Source organism: Dipodomys spectabilis, unplaced genomic scaffold (assembly GCF_019054845.1).
Source record: "Dipodomys spectabilis isolate Male_0828 unplaced genomic scaffold, ASM1905484v1 ptg000188l, whole genome shotgun sequence".
Classification (NCBI taxonomy): Eukaryota; Metazoa; Chordata; class Mammalia; order Rodentia; family Heteromyidae; genus Dipodomys; species Dipodomys spectabilis.
Genome location: NW_024870865.1, coordinates 2,918,365 through 2,938,125, shown reverse-complemented (window position 1 = coordinate 2,938,125; position 19,761 = coordinate 2,918,365). Strand labels below are relative to the sequence as shown.

The 19,761-nt window shown below is 43.3% G+C and overlaps 1 protein-coding gene across 1 annotated transcript in view; it reads right to left on the bottom strand.

Moving 5' to 3' along the window:
- Positions 1 to 19,761, bottom strand: part of Pex14 (peroxisomal biogenesis factor 14) — a 149,785-nt gene that overhangs the window by 81,165 nt on the left and 48,859 nt on the right. Inside the window, exon 3 of the mRNA XM_042695683.1 lies at positions 11,607 to 11,691. Within this exon, the coding sequence (XP_042551617.1) occupies positions 11,607 to 11,691 (85 nt within the window). The remainder of the gene's footprint in view (positions 1 to 11,606; positions 11,692 to 19,761) is intronic.

Below are 19,761 nucleotides of genomic sequence, written 5' to 3'. Positions count from 1 at the left end.
AATGACTTAGAAACCAAACACACTTTTATAGTTGGAACTTTAAAGTGGGGAGGGAAAAATCACTAGAAGGGTTCAAATCCCAGCACAATGTACATAAAAGCCTGCATGTCCCCTTCACACTATTTACTTAGCGAATCACATTAAATTTATTTACCTCAAAAGTAGAAAGGAGGGGTTGGGAAGGTGGCTCAGTGGTAAGAGTACTTGCCTTGCATGCATGAGGCCCTGAGTTCGATTCCTCAGCACCACATAAGCAGAAAAAGCTGGAAGTGGTGCTGCGGCTCAAGTGGTAGAGCGCTAGCCTTGAGCTGAATTGCTGAGGGACAGCGCCCAGGCCCAGAGTTCAGGACCCACAACTGACCAAAAAAAAAAAAAAAAAAGTAGAAAGGAAATAAGCAGGGGCAGGAGAGCAAGTGGGGTGGTATATATCTGTAATCACAGCTACTAGGGAGACTGAAGCAAGAAGATCATAAGTTTGAGGCCTGCCTGAACAACTTAGTGAGACAGTCTCAACTTAAAACAAAAATCAAACAAAAATAAAAACAAAAATGGGAGGGGGGGGCGGTGTAGAGGCCATGTCCCTGGGGATATAACCAGAGGTGGTAGAGCACATATGTGCAAGGCCCAGGGTTCCATCCCTAGTTCCAAAGGGGTTAGGTGGGGGAGAAACAAAGAAAAACAGGGCTGAGGAGCTGGGAAGGTGGCTCAGTGGTAGAGCGCTTGCCTTGCAAGCCAGAGACCCTGGGTTCGATTCCTCAGCACCACATAAGTAAAAAGAAAAAAGCCGGAAGTGGCTCTGTGGCTCAAGTGGTAGAACGCTAGTCTTGAGCTGAAGAGCTGAGGGACAGCGCCCAGGCCTAGAGTTCAGGCCCCATGACTGGACTCAAAAAAAAAAAGAAAAGAAAAGAAAAAGAAAAACAGGGCTGAGTACTGGTAGTTCATATTTGTAATCCTAGCTATGCAGATCCAGGCAGACTATTCCAAGAGAATCTTATCTCCAATTACCCAGCAAAAAGACAAAGTAGATATGTGGCTCATGCGGCAGAGCACCAGCCTTGAGCAAAAAATCTAAGCAAGAGGCCCTGTGCCCAAGCCCCACAACTGTTACTAAGAAAATGAAGAAAAGGAGGAGGAGGAGGAGGAGGAGGAGGAGGAGGAGGAGGAGGAGGAGGAGGGGGAGGGAGAACAGAGGTAGGAGAAAGAAGAAAAGGAGGAAAACAAGTGTACACATATGCTCCAAAAGATAACTTATTTTTACAATGCACAGGCCTGAAAGTGTTGAATATAATAAGTAATTGTTAAATTAATGAATATTATCCAAAGATTTTTTTCTAAACTGTTTTTAAATATTTCTAATTATAATCCAATCAACATAAAATATTTTTCCGCTAAGGATTGTCTCATGGTCTACTTTATGCTATGCTTTGTAAATCCTTGCTTCCAAAATTTTCAATAGTTCCAATAATTCCAATAGTTCCTACATGTTGTATAGTCCCATTAGAGAAACCTCCCTGTCTACTCTTGGTGTGACTCTCCTTACAAGACTCCTTCCAAATCTCCATGCAGACACCTTGGCAGCTGGGGATCCTGTCAATGGAGGTACACTCACTCTCACAGTGCTTTGGAAAGTCTGTCTTCACTGCTTCTGATTGGGAAGATACCTGCAGATGGGCAAGCAAGCTCTTAGAAGCACCAAGGCTTCCTCCTGTAATGCCCAGCCTCCAGCCTCCAGTAGGGATGGGGGGAGACGTCAAAGGTAATTTTAACAGGTGAAAGCCAAGTTTGCACTCCAAGGTCCTGTCAGTGTTTTTACAGGTGCCAGAAGACACCAGTGGTGGTGAAGAGCGACTGGTCCTTGGATCATAACCACAGCGTGTGCTCCTCCACGCAACAGCTCCAATGGTAGCCTCCCTCAGCACCATAGTAGCAGCCTTGCCAAGTCATTCTTCAATGTTCTAGAAATTCTTCATTTCTGCAGGATTGGCCTTGACAGTCCTTTCAGTGTAGAAGTTCTATCCTTACTAAATCCATATCTGCTCAAAAATTCTGGAGAATTTTAGCACACACATTGTTACAATATCAACAAATGGACCTTTCAGGGTAAATTGTGTTTTGTTTTAGTTTTGGAGGGGCAGTATTGGGATTTGAACTCAGGCTCTTGCATTTGCAAGGCAAATACTCTCCCACCTGAGCCACACCTCCAGCCCCTATTGCTTTAGTTATTTTTCAGAGAGCATCTCACATTTTGCCTGGATCAGTCTCAGACCTCAGTCCTCTACCTACGCCACCCATACAGCCAGGAGCACAGACATGCACTGCCACATGGGCTTATTCTTGAGATAAAGTCTCATTAACTTTTTTACCCAAGCTGGCATCAAACCACAATCTAACTGTCCCAATCTCCCAAGTAGCAGGAATACAGGCTTGTGCTACCATACCTGGCTTCAAGTTTATCTTTTTAACACCACAATATAGCAAACTCTCTAATGTAATTCCCTCTTCTCTGTGAGCAATCAGTTTTGGGTTGTTTTTTGTTTTTTGCCAGGCTTGAACTCTGGGTCTGGGTGCTGTCCCTCAGCTCTTCAGCTCAAGGCTAGTGCCCTACCACTTGAGCAACAGTGCCCCTTCCAGTTTTCTGGTGATTTATTGGAGACAAGAGTTTCACAGCTTTTCCTGCCCGGGCTGGCTTTGAACCCTGATCCTCAGATCTCAGCCTCCTGAGCAGCTAGGATGACAGGCGTGAGCCACCTGCACCTGGGAGGAATCAGTTCTAAGACCCCCTCACCCCCAGTGGATGCCTGACCCTCAGTAGAGAGCACTACTCTCTATATATGTTGTTTTTTCCTGTGATAAAGTTTAGTTTATAAATTAGGCATAGTAAGATGGGCATTTGTAGCTCATGCCCATAATCCTAGCTTCTCCAGGAGAACTGCGGTTTGAAGCCAGCCTAGGCAGGAAAGTCTGTGAGACTCTTACCTTCAATTAAATCACAAAAAAAGCCAGAAGTGGCACTATGGCTCAAGTGGTAGAGCATTAGCCTTGAATAAAAAGCTCAGGGACAGCACTCAGGCCCAGAGTTCAAGCCTCAGGACTGGAGGGGGGGGGGGGGGGGAGGGGGAGAAGAAGCATAATGAGACATTAGCAACTAATTATACAATAGAACAAAGTAACCATTTTTCTATAATAAAAATTAAGTTATAGTTTCTCTCTCGCTACTTCCCCCTACCCTTAAAAATATGTTGTACATGGTCGCCTGTCATGTGATGACTGAGATAGAACGGTGCTATAAAAGGACAGGAGGCAAGGTGACTATTAAGCACGGCGGTGCTGGCTGCCTGGATACAAATAGTGAGATGAGACCATGTGTCTGGTGCCTGCAATGGCTGTTAGGTGGCTCACAGTGGGTGGGACATACAGAGGGGATCCACTGGACAAGGGAGGAGTCATGTCCCAGGAAAGACAGAGTAGAAAGGCTCGAGTATTCATTAACCTACTCAGAACAGCACACATCGTTTCTGTTTTCTTTTTGTCTTATTTGTTCAGTTATGTTTTTGGGAGGGTAAGGGGAGAATAGAAATGGAAGGCCAAAGGGTGAACAAATGCAACAGTGGTATTCACTAGACACTATGTTGAAAATGAACTATACAACTTGTGGGTGGGAATGGGAGGGAAAAACTGGGAGAGAGTGAGGGAAGGGGTGTCCAAAAAGGAATGCTACCTTTACCTGACTTATGTAACTGAAACCCCTCTGTATATCACCTTTACAATAACAATTTTTAAAAATCTTGGGACTGGGAAGGTGGCTCAGTGGTAGAGCGCTTGCCTTGCATGCCTGAGGCCCAGGGCTCGATTCCTCAGCACCGCATAAGCAAAAAGAAAAAAGCCAGAAGTGGCACTGTGGCTCAAGTGGTAGAGCGCTAGCCGTGAGCTGAAGAGCTGAGGGACAGCGCCCATGCCCAGAGTTCAGGCCCCACGACCGGCCCCCCCCCCAAAAAAAATCTTAAAGAATGACACACGAAAACTTACAAACTGTTTATTCATAGAAATTTTCCATTTCATGTTTTTATTCTATGGTTGACTGTACATAACTGAAACCACAAACAGAAACACTGCAGTGAGGGACTACTGGAGAGTCTATAGAGAATATATCTTTGAAAGCCAAGCACTATGGCTCTAGCCTTTAATCCTAGCTACTTAGAAAGCTGAGATCTGAGGGCTGTGGTTTGAAGCCAGCCTGGGCAAGAAAGTCAGTGAGACTCTTATCACCAATTAATCAGCAAAAAGAAAAGCTGGAAGCAGCAGTATGGATCAAGTGGTAGAGAGCTGAGCAAAAAAGCAAAGTAAGAGCTCAAGGCCCTGAATTCAAGTATCAGTACCAGCACACACATATACATGCACAAACATACACTGTTACCTTCAATTAAGACTTCACTTTAATACTAGGCACTTTTCATATTATTTTTAATTCTGGCAAGAATCTTTTACAGCAAATACTGCCCTAAACCCAACTTTATAGATAAAGAAACCAAAACACAGTGAAGTTAAATATTATTTGCAATACCACACAGCTAGAAAGCAGTTGAGGCTGGGGTGTGAACCCATGTAGCCTCACTATGGCCTCCCAGGCCAAGGTGTTCAAGATGACTATTGTTTACCCTCTCTGAAGACTGCTTCCACATGGTTGTACCAGTGGGAAGTATGACACTGCATCTTCTGATATTCTGGATTTTCTGAGCACAGAACACTGGCTATTCTCATGCCTGAGTGGTAATAACATAAAATAGTATAACCACTTTAACAGGCAGTTTGCAAATTTCTGAAAAAGGTAAAGAAACACACTGCCTCCTGATCCAGTCTGTCTAATTCTAGGTGTCTACCTAGGAGATATATACAGCCTACCAAGACTTAATGTCCACAGACTTAAAAACTAGTTTTAAAATGATGATCACCGCACCCAATAGAATACTATGCAGCCGAAGAAAAGAACAAAACAAACCTGCATGCCAATGTGAAATGACAGCCAAGATACAAAGCCAAGTACAAAGGCAAAGAGTAAAACCACTGACTGTATTTAAGTATTAGTGTTTCTGTGAGGAGAGTAATACATATTGACATGCTTTTATATAGCTAGATTATCTCTGTAATGATACATAAGGAAGTTAGCAGTATCCTCTGGGAAAGAAAATGGAGCAAAGAACAGGAAGGAGAAGAGAAGGACTTTTTTTTTCCCACTGTATAACCTACTTGACTGTTTGAATTTCTAAAACATGTGGCCTAATTTTCCAAAAAGTAATTTTTTTAAAGGTTAATAACACTAAGACACATGACAGTGTCACATTTATCATTTGGTTTTTCTTTATAGTATTGCTGCAGACACATAAATTTAAGAATCAGGCTTTATTTTCAGGAAAAACAACAAAGTAATTGGGTAAATCCAAAAGAGCTCTCTATAATCAAGCTGCTCTGTGCCAACCCCCTCCCAAGACCCAGCCTTCTGGAGTACTGATTGCTATCAGCTCCCTCTGAATGGAGAAGCTATGTCACGTCCACGCAGCATTCAGCTGAGCTAGCTGCTGTGTGGCTCATCCTGGATGCTGAGAGAAATCTGTGGAGCTCAAGACAAGTTTGGATAACAAGGGGAGTGAGAAAATTGATGGGGGGGAACCAGTCAGTGTGATGAATTGGCTGGTCCAGAACAGCAGGTGACAGATATGCAGATGCAAGACTGGCAGGGAGGGAAGATGGTCCATGCACAACAGATGGATGGAGATGCTCAATCATCCTCAGGAGTAAGAACACAGCCCTGTCTCCTCCAGCCTTGGCTCCCTACTTACCTACAGGGCACAGCCCCCACTCCCAAAGGCTCTGCTCACTGGCCCCACGCAGGCAGGATAAGGGTAGAAAGAGCAGGAGGTGGGACAGAAATACCACTCTATAGCAGGCTAAACTTGGAAGACAATTGCTGTTTCTAACTTTGCCATCTTTTTCCAGCTTCCAAAGATAGGCCCATTTGTCTTAGTGGCCTGTACTCCTGAGGACAGCTTTCACTCCTAGGGTGAACTGTTTGCTCAGGACTGAGGAGTCTCCCATGAGAAGTAAAGTGCAAAACCAGCCAGTCCCAGACTGGAACTGCTAGCCACTCAACTCCTGGCCTGCTGTCCTATTCTTTCCATCACAGTCAGTGACAAAGAACTCAATCAATCTGATTGAGTTTGTGATGGAATAGAATTCCAGAAGTAGGGAAGATACTTTCTTCCTTCAGTCATCTAGGAGTAACAGAGAGGTAAGAATAATCAGAAAAACTACCAGGTGCTGGTGGCTCATACCTGTAATCCTAGCTACTCAGGAGGCTGAGATCTGAGGATCACAGTTCAAAGCCAGCTCAGGTAGGAAAGGCTATGAGACCCTTATTTCCAATTAAAGAAAATTGGAAATGGCGCTATGGCTCAAAGTGGTAGAGCACTAGCCTTGAGCAGAAGAGGGACAGCACCCTGAGTTCAAGCCCCATAACCAATAGAGAAAGAGAGGTGGGGGGGAGGGAGAGGGGGAGAGGGAGAGAGAGAGAAAGAGAGAGAGAGAAAGAGAGAGAGAGAAGAAAAACCATTGAATTAGGGCTCAGTGTGGCTCAGTGGCAGAACACTTGCCTGACATTCTCAAGGCCCCAGGTTTGATCTACAGCACTCCTCCAAAAAGAAAGAAAAAGGAGACAAACTAATAATAAATATCCCACTCAACTCTAGTCTTATCTCAGAAAAGGAAGAACATCTTAAGAAATTCTAAATATTATACACTGGGTTCATACACCAGCAAACACAGTGAGGAATCTGAATCTTGATACCATAATCCATGAACAAAGACTCAGAAGAGCCAGACGACCCCTCGCAGGCCCAACACTTCTTTCAGCTCAGCTGCAGGAATCCCAGGGAGGAGGAAATGGCTGCGGTAAAGCAAGGGATGGAGGCTGGCAAGATGTCTGCCCCCTGCCCCACACTATCTGCCAGACCCCAGCTCTAGGAACAAAAGCTTTGTAAAACAGACTCCAGCTTCACTAAGACACATTAAAGAATTAATTATAAGTAAAGCTGAAGGAGAAAATTAATTTTAGAAACACAAGAGGTTACTTTTTTTTCCTAGAGATGGGGGAGGAAATGGTTATTTTCGTTTTCATCCTGGGGGCACAGGCGGGGAGCTGTCCAGTCGATAACCTGGCCATCAGAACAAGGTTTGTAATTAAAAGGTCAGTGACCTGGAAAGCCAGGGCCCCACTCCCAGAGCTTCTCAGTAATGACGGAGCTATTAAATTAAGACTGTTATGAAATCAATGCTAAAAAAGCTTTCATGGTAACGAGATTCCATTCAAGGACATGCAAACTACCTCATGAAATGAACGTAAATGATAAAAAAGAGAGAGAGAGAAAAGTAATAAAAGAGAGTTAAATTGAAATCTGTGTAAGAATTTACTCCCCCTTAAAATTAACTCCAGTGAGAGAAGCCCTTCACCTCTACCCCATCACCAAGGCTGAGACCATCAGTTAGGTTTCTTCCTCAAGTTCATTTCCAAGCAGGAGGCAGTTTTGCTACTGGAGGTTGGTTTCCAGGAAAAGAAAGATAGGATATACATTCATATTTTAGAATGAAAAAGTATAGTAGTGCATTTTAGTTGCTTAGTTTCCTCCTCCACCCTAGGACTACTTTATTAGATGAAACACGGAGGGGGGGGCCTTTATGTGTACACTTCAGAATGACATAATATGGAAAAAGATCACCCTGGCAGGATTAGGCAGAAAAGCACACAATGGTCATCTTTTCTAGAAGCATGGTCTCTGACAGGTACGTGTCAAGGTAGTCCAAAGACAGTGCCCCACCCCCACCTCTCCTTTTCCACATTAACAGGCATCACTACTTTTGCCCACTTCGCATATAGTAGCCAAGCATGGTTGGGAGTAGACTGCTGCCTGTGCTTTGTGGTTGGATAGGGTGTCAGATCAACATAAGGCTGTTGGCAACAACTTCCAAGCCCTGAACTTTTCAAACTGATTCTACTGCTGTTTTTAAATTACTCTGGCCTCCTGGATTGCAGCCCGCTTACAGCCCCAGATATACTGCCTGCCTGGCAAGAAAGGCTTCTATATATAGACCAGTTGTATGAGGGCCTAAGCCCCACACAGCCCAATTACCGCGATGTGGGGCCGACTCTGTAGTGACTTGTCATTTGCAGAATCCAGCAGCTGAAAGAAAAAACTGAAGCATCCATTCTAATAATCTAGAAGTAAACAGCTGATTTTCCCTTTCATAAAAAAGTTCTGATAGAAGAAATGTTATAAATTATACAAAATGGCGGCAGAAACTTCAAAAAAATGATAAATGATTCTAATAACTCCATGATTTTCATTAATGACTCCATATTCAGACTTTAAAGCACTGAAAAGAGATCTCAAAATAAGAAACCAAAACCCAAACAAGACAGACCTCTGTGAACCAAGTTCTTCCATTCCTAATCCAATCCATGCCCCACTCTTCCCCACCAGACAGCTCAACACGTAACCTGTCAAGAACACAGGCAGATAGATGCAGCCCTGCTTGGGCTGTGGTTTCACAATAAACTCAGTTGATGTGCCCAAAGTAACCTTCATTTTCCACTGAACTGACATGTACTACAGGACCTCAATTTCTTTATTAAATATTAAATAATATTAAAAAAAAAACAAAATTGGATTTGCCTTTTCAGGAAAGAGATGTTTATTAATAAAAAAAAAAGAAGAAAAAGAAAGTCAAAATTATAATTCAAGACAGTGCTCCACTGCAATTCCCTGAAGTGACATTTGCTAGGAAAAGCCGAGGCTATGTACAGTAGCTGGGAGCTCTTCCAAAGCCAGCGCCCCAAGCCCAGCAATGACCCTGCAGGGAGATGGAGAATGAAGATGCCAGAGCCTCAGTCCCTCTTGCCCTGGTGACCAGCAAAGCCAACTCTCTCCCTTTCCATTACTACAGTTAGGGACAGGGGAAAAGCTCCTCCCTCCTCCCCATCAGAGATCCTGCCAAGCTGATCATGTAAGTCTGACTCAACCAAGAAACAGCGGAAATTAAAAAAGTGAAGTTTGAATCTGTGAAGGGGCTCTTCTTCCCCAGATGCTGATCAAACCTTGGAATTCTCTGCCCAGAAAAGGTCCTGCCAGAACTTACTCTATTGGGATTCAACTCGGAAATGGGTAATTACGGACTGAAGCAGCGTTTTAGAGGATAATGGAGATGGGTGATTAGCTTCAGTGATTCTGGGCTTAAGTACAGGGTAAACTTGTGTGGTTCTCTTTAGAGCAAAAGAAGGTAGCCTCTCATGGTTCTGAATGCCCACAATCCTAAAAACTCTAACCTTAATTAGAGGTCCATCCCACCAACAAATATTCATCTCCCTCAAGCCCTTTCTCACATGCTGACCTCTCAGTCTCTGACATGCATGCACACTGTTATTCCACACCATGAGGATAACCCTCACCCCCCATGACAGCTGACTTATCTTTCACTGGCACGTGACACACCATTCACTTCACTATTCCATTAGAACTGAAGATGGGTGAGGCCAGGGTTTTGTCTGTCCTATTGTGATCTCAGCAAATCCCCAGTGGGAAGAGCACAGTATAGCACAAGGTGCATGCTCACTCTTAGGTGAACTGATTTTAATCAATCAGTAGAGCTTAAAAAAAAAAAAAAGCAACAAATAATGACTACACAAAAGTTTCTTCTCTATAGTAATTAAGAGACAAGTGACTCAAAAGACACACATTCTCTCTCTCTCTCTCTCTCTCTCTCCCTCCCTCCCTCCCTCTCTCTCCTCTCTCTCTCTGTGTCTGTCTGTGTGTGTGTGTGTGTGTGTGTGTGTGTGTCTCTTTTCCCTTTTCTCTGTCTCTTCTCTCCCTCTCCCAGTCAGGGATTTATTAAAATTAAACAGATTAGATGGAGCTCCTGATACTAAAACTGCTCAGCAAAGCCTGCGGTGGGGAAGTGCCGAGCAAACACCAGAGACATTTGTCTCTAAATTGCTCTAAATACCTTCTGCAAATGAAATTCTAACCCAGCTGCGTTTGAGAGAAAATGAGGACTAGCTGGTCATTGTCGGTGGAGAAGAAGATCAGACAGTTATAATATTGCACAATATACTGGGCTAAGGATCTCTGGGCAACCATAGATTTTGTCTCAGGTTACCCCGGGTAATCGGCTCAGCTTTTAGGCTCAGCTTTCCCCAGCTTCAATGCTTTGATGAGAGAGCTGAAATCCCTAAGCTTTTATGATTAATTACTCCCCATAGGTACACATATTTCAAGGAAAAACTCTTTTATGGCATGATGCTTGCAGAGTGGAGAGGCCAGCCAACACACTCCAAATTTTAATAATCTCTTAATGATGGGGAGGGGGGGGGGGGGGCGCGAGAATGATGCAGCCAGTCAGCAAGCACGAAGCACCCCTAACCAACTCTGTCCAAGGGACTCAGCCCTGCGGCGGCAGCTAAACAGCTGCCTGTGAATGAAATATTTGGGCTCAATTGAGCCTGGGATACAACCGAGTAAGTGACAAAACAGTCCAGCAGGACCATTTAAGTGAGATGTCACAAGAGCCCTAGGAAATGCCACCAAAGTACTTCACATGTTCTATTCCAGCCAAAAACAACTGAAACACCAGAATTCTGAGGTCAAGGTTTCGGGGAGGGGGTGTGCAGGGGTGTGGGTGTGGGCGTGTGCATGCGTGCGTGCATGCGTGCATGTTTGTGTGACTTGAACTCATGGCCTTACCCTTTCACTTGGCTATTTCATTCAAGGTTGGCGCTCTACAATTTAAGCTACAGCTCTACTTCCAAGATTTCAGCTTTAAAAATAAACAAGTTGTGCTTGTGGGGAAAAGAAAACTGACTTCCCTCACCCCTCATGTAACATAAAAGCCTTTAAACAACTTCCTTGATTTCTAGAAAATTAAATGCTCCATGAATGAAAAGTCTAGTTTCTTTTCTGGGTAACTAGTTGGTTTTATTTCACACACACATTAAAAGAAAATATCCCAAATTCCAACAAAACCAGAATAGATTCTATCTGCTTCAGACAATATTGAATTTGTCAGGATTCATTTTATCCCTGTTATGAAATACCATAAAACCAGTAGTTTACCACTTCAATCCGTAAATCACGCTGGCCCAGGCTTGACCTCACCCTGACCTTGGTTATTCATCTTGTTTCCCCTGTCCATCACTTCTTTCTTCCTCATTCTTTACTGAAGCAGCTGGGCTCCTAGTCTAAAGCAGGTCATTCTGCAGCCAGAGTCACTGACAGAAGAATGGACAACCAGAAAGCAGAAGTTTTCCACAGGCTTAGTCAATGGGCCAATTTTGTTACTGAATACTGCCTTTACCAGGATGGCCTTGGCCTTTTATCTAATGCATGATTATCCCAATTATGTAATCTCTCAGCTCCACTGTTAAGAAAGAAACCTGCATTCCCATTGGGGGTGCTTACCTCAACCAGCCCCCTACCATACATAATCCTTGATGTAAGCACTATGTGCAATTCCATGCTGGATTTTCACCTGCCCCAGCCCCTCCACACAGCCATGGAAACCCATACCTTTCTTCTTAAGAAACGCTCTCCTGGTTGCAAGCGGACTCTGACGGACCCGGGAATTCTGTAGAAACTTCACTGCTGTGGCAATCTGGTGGGCAAGATCAAACAGAGCAGAAGAGCAACTTCATAATCTAATAATAATCAAGATGAAAAATACTACAAGTTCCTAGAGTCACAGAACAAATATTCTGTTGTGATCAGATGTATAACTAGCTATGCTTCAATTTAAAATGTGAGATTGGGTTGTTTCCCTTTCTTCACTGACTTCCTATATCTGAGTCAATCAAATGTAATCTCCTCCACCTAGCTTTCCAAATCCCATCTCCCCTAATTGAGCAGCTGTTTTTTTTCAGTGTTAGACTTGAACCTAAGACCTTGCACATCCTAGCCAAGCACTCAACCACTGAGCTATATCCCAAATCCTTAGTTTTTCAGGACAAGGTTTCCCTATGTAGCCCAGGCTGGCCTCAAATCCGTGATCCTCTTGCCTCCAACTCTTATGTGCTACCTGGTATTCAAGCTGCTTCTTCAACCATGCTCATTCAGTTACTACCTGGTGTCACGCATGCCCTCTTGCTGGAAGGCATTGCCTTCCCACCATTGTCTACACACTTCACACACCAGCAGCAGCAGCAGCAGCAGCAGCAGCACAGTTCTTTTATAGCCCGCTCTGACTTAAGAGTCTTCCCCAAATAAGCAAGCCATCTCTGATCTCCCATTTCTCTTACATTCTTCAATGTTATAGTGTGTACCATATAATTGAAGACATAATTATACTGTTTCCTCAGGTTCAGGCTGTCTTCCCAATCATACTGCAAGCAACTGAGGGGAAGAGACTGTGCCCCCTGTACAGAGAGCATGGCAGAGTACCAAGCATACAGAGGACAGAGGGGCTTGTATAAGAGGGACACAGGTGGCCAAATGCATTGTCCCTTTGAATTCAAAGGGCAAACTTTTAGATTTCCTGGCTAAAAGCTGACAGACTGACAGATTACCTACCTACCTCTAGAAATGAATATTATTTAATGAAACCTTCATATCTACAAATAAGCTGAGTAGGGGATGGAAGAGACACTGCTGAAGATATTAACCTCCCCATCACTCAGCACACTCAGGGCGTGTGCTTACATGCTGCCTGTCTGCTCCACAGCAGACACTGGTCCTACAGGAAGGAAGCACCAGTCTGCCCTAGGTAAAAAAGTGTCTGTTTTAAATGACTGGCACTATTCATCTCATCATAACCAAAAGAATAGGGCTGGGATGTAGCTCAGTGGCAAAGCACTTGCCCAGCAAGTACAAGGTCATGGGTTCGCTCCCCAGTACCAAAAGAAAAGACAAAAGAAATAAAAAGAATAATATGGTTTCCTGTTACTGGTACATCAACAGGCTTTGCAGTTCACTTGCAAGCTGTTGAAAAAAAATTTTCAGGGGCCAGGTATAAAGAAATTTTCTAGGATCCTTAAACTAAGGGCAATAGTTGTACCAATATTCAAGCAGAAAGTGCTGGGACTATAAATAAAATTCAAGTTATAAATCATCTCCTTTTCCATATTTTATATGAACTTAATCCTGAGATCAGACAGGCTTTTACAGAAGGAACGATGTCAAGGCAAATCAGAAAGAAAAAGAAAGACCAAGAAGCTCTTTTATTCTCACTATAATCTTAGACATACCCTGGGCTTCTCCCTCAAGGGTAAGCTGAGTGTCCTAACCTTCCAGATCTGGGTAGGTCACTCATGACACACGCTGGTAGTCCTCAAGAGCCAGGCCAGCCCCCTATGGATGACAACTGCAAACAGTACTGACCACCACACTGGGCTACAATGACAATAAACCAGTTTGAGGAAATGTGGGAGTTTCTAGAACCCCAAAACTGCATACCCACCCTTTTGCCCCTCAACCAGCTCATCTCAGGTTATACTAAAAAATCAGGAAAAATCTAACTACAGAAGGAAAGGAAAGGAAGAAGAAGAAGAAAGGCAGGTCTGGTATGATGTTGTGTGCCTGTAATCCCAGTTACCAAGAGGTAGAAAGTAGCAAAACCTGTCTCAAAAGAAAAAAGAAAAAAAGGCTAAAGGTATAGTTTAAGTGTCAGAGCATTTTTGAATTCTCAGTACAGAAAGAAAAAAGACAGAGAAAGGAGGGAAGGTGGGCAGAAGGAAGGGAAGGAAAAGAAAAAAGAAAAGGGAACATGCAGAGGAGGGAAAGAGAAGACAGGACAAGAAGAAACAAAAGAAAAGTGGTAATGACAGAGAAGGGAGGATGGAGGTAGGAGGAAGAAGAAAGGGCTGGAGCTCTAGAAAATGAACGGACAGGTACATATCCCAGACCCCATGGAGTCAACATCAATCTGCATGGCTAAGAAGGCTCAGGAATAATTGTTCATCATATGGCGAAAAAAAAACCTAAAACATGAAAATGACAGACAGTACTGGTATCATTACAACAGTCTCTGCAGCTGTGATACATGCTCCAGGTACCAAAGGAAATGTGGATGTCCAGGTAGGTCTTAGGCAAGAGATGAGAACAGCACATCTCCTACCACTCACCCTGTAAAACAGAAACCTTCTCTGCATTCTCCAAAATTTCCCGTGACAGAGAAAGAAAACAGAACCCCACCACTAAAACGCCCAGGTTTCCCTTTGCTTTTTTAATATAGTCCTTGGTATATGCATTTCTGGTCAGAGAGCAAAGTTCTGATGGGTTTAATGGTGCACTCAATGCAGTGCTTGGCGCATTCCATCAATTTTTTTTTAAAAAATTGCATCTCTTATTTCTTTAAATACATTAATCAGCCTAGTGTAGGCAAAACGGATCCATCGGACAATGCAATAAACATGAATTATCATCTATCCAACACGCATAATGGCTTAAAAATACATAATAGCAGGTGTAGTTTAAATGATTAGTTATTACACCTGTGGTGGGTCTGATTCAATTGGGAAAAATCATCTTTAATAGGTTAAAAGGTTTAGATCACCATGCTTTCCTTAAAGTGGCTGCAGAGAGGGGATGATGGAGTGCTCTGTCATTAGTAATTCATTTAAGAAAAACATGGGGGATATAGCAAAGAACAGCATAAACGAGCGAATCCAATTTAAACATCAGGTAAAGTAGAAAACACCTTTTAAAAAAGCAAGATAAATGAATTTGGGAGGGAGATGAAATTGACGTATTTATTTTAACGGGAATTTGACAAAGTCCCCAGCACACTTCAAACTTGCAAAAATATGAACAATTTCTTTTAAAGTTTCCATTCACTAATTTCAAGCCATATAAAATAATACTGCCAAACACCTACGTAAAGTGTACTTGGGGCTTGTTTATGTTCCTCCTGATCTTTGTCTGAAAATGCAGTCGACAGGCAAATCACACATTTAACAGCATCCGTATCACTACACCAGCTGCAAAGATAGAAAGCACCCAAACTAATAGCCTCAAGATAATGTGCAGAATAAGAAAGATAACCCAGAAAGCAGCTACATGCAATTGGGAGCACATGAAAATCTTTCTCTTCTTTTCACTAATTATTTCCCAACTACAATCCACTCTTCTCTGTCCCCAGAAGACACTAGCCTTACAATAGGGGGATGGGCTGGGATAGAGCCTGAACATTCTAGAATTTTATAGCCCTATGATTCATAGTTGGTGGTAAAAGATTTCCCCAAACTCCTCACCCATAATGCAGAGATCTTCGCCCACTGAATATCTTGACAAGGGTGCTCAGTTTGGGCCTATTGTTGGACACTTTTCATTAACTTCATGAAGCAATTCAACTGACTTTCTTCTGCAGAGGTCCAACACACACACACACACACACACACACACACACACACACACACACACACACACACACACACACACACACACACACACACACACACACACACACACACACACACACACACACACACACACACACACACACACTTTTGCTGGATTCCATGATGGGGTGCCTGCAGCCTGTCCTGTATTATCATTTGATTTTCTAATTAGAAGATGAATGTGACTATTCATGGGTTTTATTTGTGCCCAACTAAATTACATAAATTCAGGCCAAATCTTCCGCCTCAATGTCAAAGATGTAAAACGGAGCTGGGAACTTTACTGCACTTGTTGTGGGAGTGCAGCAAGCCAGGGAAAATTCTGGCACAAAGCTCCCGATGCCACTGCCGAACCACTTGCTGTGGAGCCCATGATAAATATGGAATCGGCTCTCTTCTCCCCTCCCCTGACACTGATTGAATTCTTAATGAGTGCATCTAGACTTGTCAATAGCTAGTTTAACAAAATAAAGATGACAAAGTCAGGGGGGAAAAAAAAACAGAAGCAAAGTTTCTCACTCTTCCCAAGTCCTCAGACCTATCATCTAACTACCTGCCCCCCAAAATAAAACAAAACAACCCGCTAGTACCTACGCCATAATTTTAGGGAAATTTGATCATCCTCACTGTTTATCTCTTTGAAGGTAGACAAAAAAACTGGGGTGTAAAAGAGAAGAGCACATTCTTGCCTTTGCAGAGTTGTAACAATGGCCACGCAGAAGTCTCTGCCAGCAATTTTGGGGGGAAAAGGGTGAGGAGACTTCAGGTTGCAAAATACCTTTGGATCTAAGGCAATTGGCCAATTGAGAGAGATTTGTGTTTGAGAGACCTGGATTTGTTACCATATAAATCAGTGGAGTACAGCACACTCAGGGGTTATCTGCTGCAAACTACGTGCTGTTAAATGCACTGTGTGGGGTAAGTAATCCCTGGTGGGAAGAATCCAGGTTCCTGACAGTCTCCACTGAAGAGATGCTTCCGATGTGTTTTCCATTCTCCTACGAAAGATCTGCACATTGTAATCTTGAGCGCATACTTTATTTTCTGCTCGAGGGGGACAGAAGAACAGAGCCTGGGCTTTGAGGGAGCCTTAGCACTTTGCACCTGACATGTAAACCTGATGCATTGTCTCCAGTGACACCTATTTGGAATGCCACCAACTCCGGCACTCCTGTGTACTACACACACATCTATCTCCTAAAATGTGAGCATTCATTAGCCATTTTAAAATATTAAAAATATTCAAAAATTAATGACACTTACAACCAAAGCCAAATCCCTTTTAACCCAAAGAGATCACAAGTAGAGGGCAGAGGGAATGACCAATGTGCAGGCCTGAAACTCCACTCAGGCAATACACCGCTCCCGCTCAGAAGATTAAATTGCCTGTGAAAGCTTCCTCCGCTCTCACTCTAAAGTAGATACCCAGAATCCTGTTAACAAGCCATAGACCAAAGCCAACTCCAGTTTTAACACGGGCTGACTTTAAAAGCCAAGCAGTGCGGAGAAGGAGAGAACCCTCTTGAAGCAGAAATGTTGCATTTTAGTAAGAAATCAGTACTGTCAGGAGTTCCTTGACAAATATGGTCATCGGTGGCACAAGGAAATAGTTGCAAAGCAGCTGTTAATCAGAGAAACACATCGTAGAACGCTGATGCTAGCACTCGTGAAAAAATGCAACGGGCTAATTATGAAGCTATATATCTCACTAAAGAGGCCGTGTTCTTTGAGATTCCAGGCAAAGCTCTCTCGGATCCAGGGTCCTAGGACAACATAATTCTGTTTTTCTATGTCCAGATGCCTGTGACCTGTCATTCACAATCCCAAGGCTCCCTGTTCTTTCTCAGTCCTACATGCGCTTTCTAGAAAGGACACAGGCTAGGGAGGGAATGAAGCAGGGGCAATCACAAGTCACATCCCAAGATGCTGCAGGAACCCATCCAAAAGGTGACAGATATTAAAACAGAGTACAAAAAAAAATCTATGAGTATGCAAAAGGAAAGAAATGTCAGAATGGAGACTCAAGTGTGGCAGAGGGCAGATGTGTGGGAACGTCAACGGAGGAGAGCTGTCCAGAGAGCCAAAAGGAAAAGAATAAAAAGCAGCAGCAGAAATGAGAAGAAGAGAGACAATGTGTTGGAAAGCTCAAAGGGCTAAAGGGAGCTTCCGGAGCACTGTTCTCAGATCATGAAATTCAACTCAGGGAAATCCAGGGTCTCTGAGCCCAGTAAGAAGAGAAAGTTAGTATGCATAGGAAGGCTCGGTCAGCCAAAATTCAATATGATCCTTGCAAGGACAAGGAGGTTCAGGCTCCCCGAAAACAGACCAGGAGGGGGAGGTGCGCCAAGGCACACTCAAGCAAAACCACTGGAATGGCAAGAGGGGGATAACCTTGAGATGGACAAGCCGCTCAGACAGCTGAAGCACAGAGCCAAAGTGCCCCCTAGCCGGAGCCAGCGGAGGCACAGGCCAGAGGCGGCCGCTCGCTAACTCACACAGCCCAAATGAAGTGTTTTCACTCAGGGAAAATGAAATGTTTTGCAAGATGAAACAGAATGAAAATTGAGGTTTTAGGTAATTACTAGTTGGCATTTACATATCACGGGCTGGTTCAACACCTATTCATTTTCCTCTTTTATTTTCAATTTTTTAAAATGGCTCATTAAAAATGAACAGATGACAGTGACAGGAATTTTTTTTGGGTACTCTTTCCCCCTCTCTGAGGATTACACTATCAAGAGGTAGTTTCTGGTTACAATAAGCACACAAATGTGCGTGCACATGTGTGTGCACATACTTGTATGTTTTGTTTACACTAAGCTGGTGAAAGAGAAAGATATATCCACAAGAGCTAGACTAAGTTCAAAAATAAAAGATGGCAAGTTGCACTTGAACTGGCCCTGCACCTGGGGGGAGGGGGAGTTGGCAAGTGACTTGGCACTGAAGAAGTTAAAGGAAACAGACTCTCTTTCGATTGGAATTTCCTGGTTTTGGTCATTGTGTCCTTCCCATTGTTGATCTTGGTTACAACTCTCTATTAATTAAGCTTGTGAGCCCTAATTTCCTTTGTTTTACTTTTCTCTGTCCTTTTGTTTTTCAGATTAAAGAAACAAAATACCTTTGGTTGAGGTGCACAGAGTCGACATGATAGCACAGAATATATTTTAGGGCTTATTGTATAAATCTGTATTTAGGGAATTCTAAAGCATGCATTATTGACCCTATTCTCTCTTAAAACATGTTGATATATGAAGTAAAAGCCTTTATGAAAAGTGGCAACTTCACATGTGCAAAAATTACCCTTCAAAGTGAAATATCTCTGCCATCTAATTTTTTTTCTTGGCCCTAGTTAAAAACATCTCATGGACGGCTTGCCAGGGTGTCATTGTTTTGTTATTTTATTGAAGTAGTTCTTCCAGAAATGTATGTGGAAATAAAGAGCAACTTAAACTACCATGCACTATTTAATATCAAGTGATGGTGAGCTGAGCGATGGAAGGGTGACTTTGGAGAAGATTTCCTGCCCAGCTCAGAACCGTGGATGCCAGCTTATAGCCCAAAGAGAGCTAGTGTGTTGAGCTCCGATGCCTGAGAGACAGAGCTGCAGGCACCACGCTCTGCTGTACCTCCGCTGCAGAAGGAGCTGGAGACACACATGTGTGCTGTCGGAAATGAAAACCTTTGCTTCTGGGTTGAGAAGATCAAAGTTCCTTTTTAGGAAAGGTTGAGCAGGAAAAGGATTTTCTCCTTCAGGGAGAAAGAAAAGCAAATTTAAATGCCTTGTCCCCATGCATCCCCACTTGAATTTAGACAGCAGCCCCTCTAATTTTTGATGCAACCAACAAAGCAGTTACCCAAAGAGGGGAGAAAAAAAGGATGACATTTGCCTTTTCCTTGGCTTTGAAATCCAACTGGCAGCAGATTGTTTGAAGTCCTGTTTAGAGAAGAAACTGTAATAGCCTCCATACTGAAAAGAGGAGGAAAATGCCATTATACACGGATCACGGTAGCAGTGACCTCAGCGGAGGAGGCAAACGAGCTGGTTGAAAGCCGGAGGTGCGGCCAGCATGCCAGAAACAGAAATAAAGCATTCATGTGCCAGAATCGAGTGGTAAGAATTGGGTGCTTGGTCCCAGGAGGCATCAAGAAAAGGCAAAGAGCTCAGCTTAGTTTCTTAATAGTATTTTTCCATGGGTCTGTGACTGCTCCTTCTTAAAACCAGTTTTCCATGGTTTTAACTTTTCAATATTTCTAATTTGCCTGCATTGTTAAAAAGAGAGCACTGGGCTTGGGCTTCGTGTTGTAAAATTAATGAAGGTGTCAAGCTGTTGAGT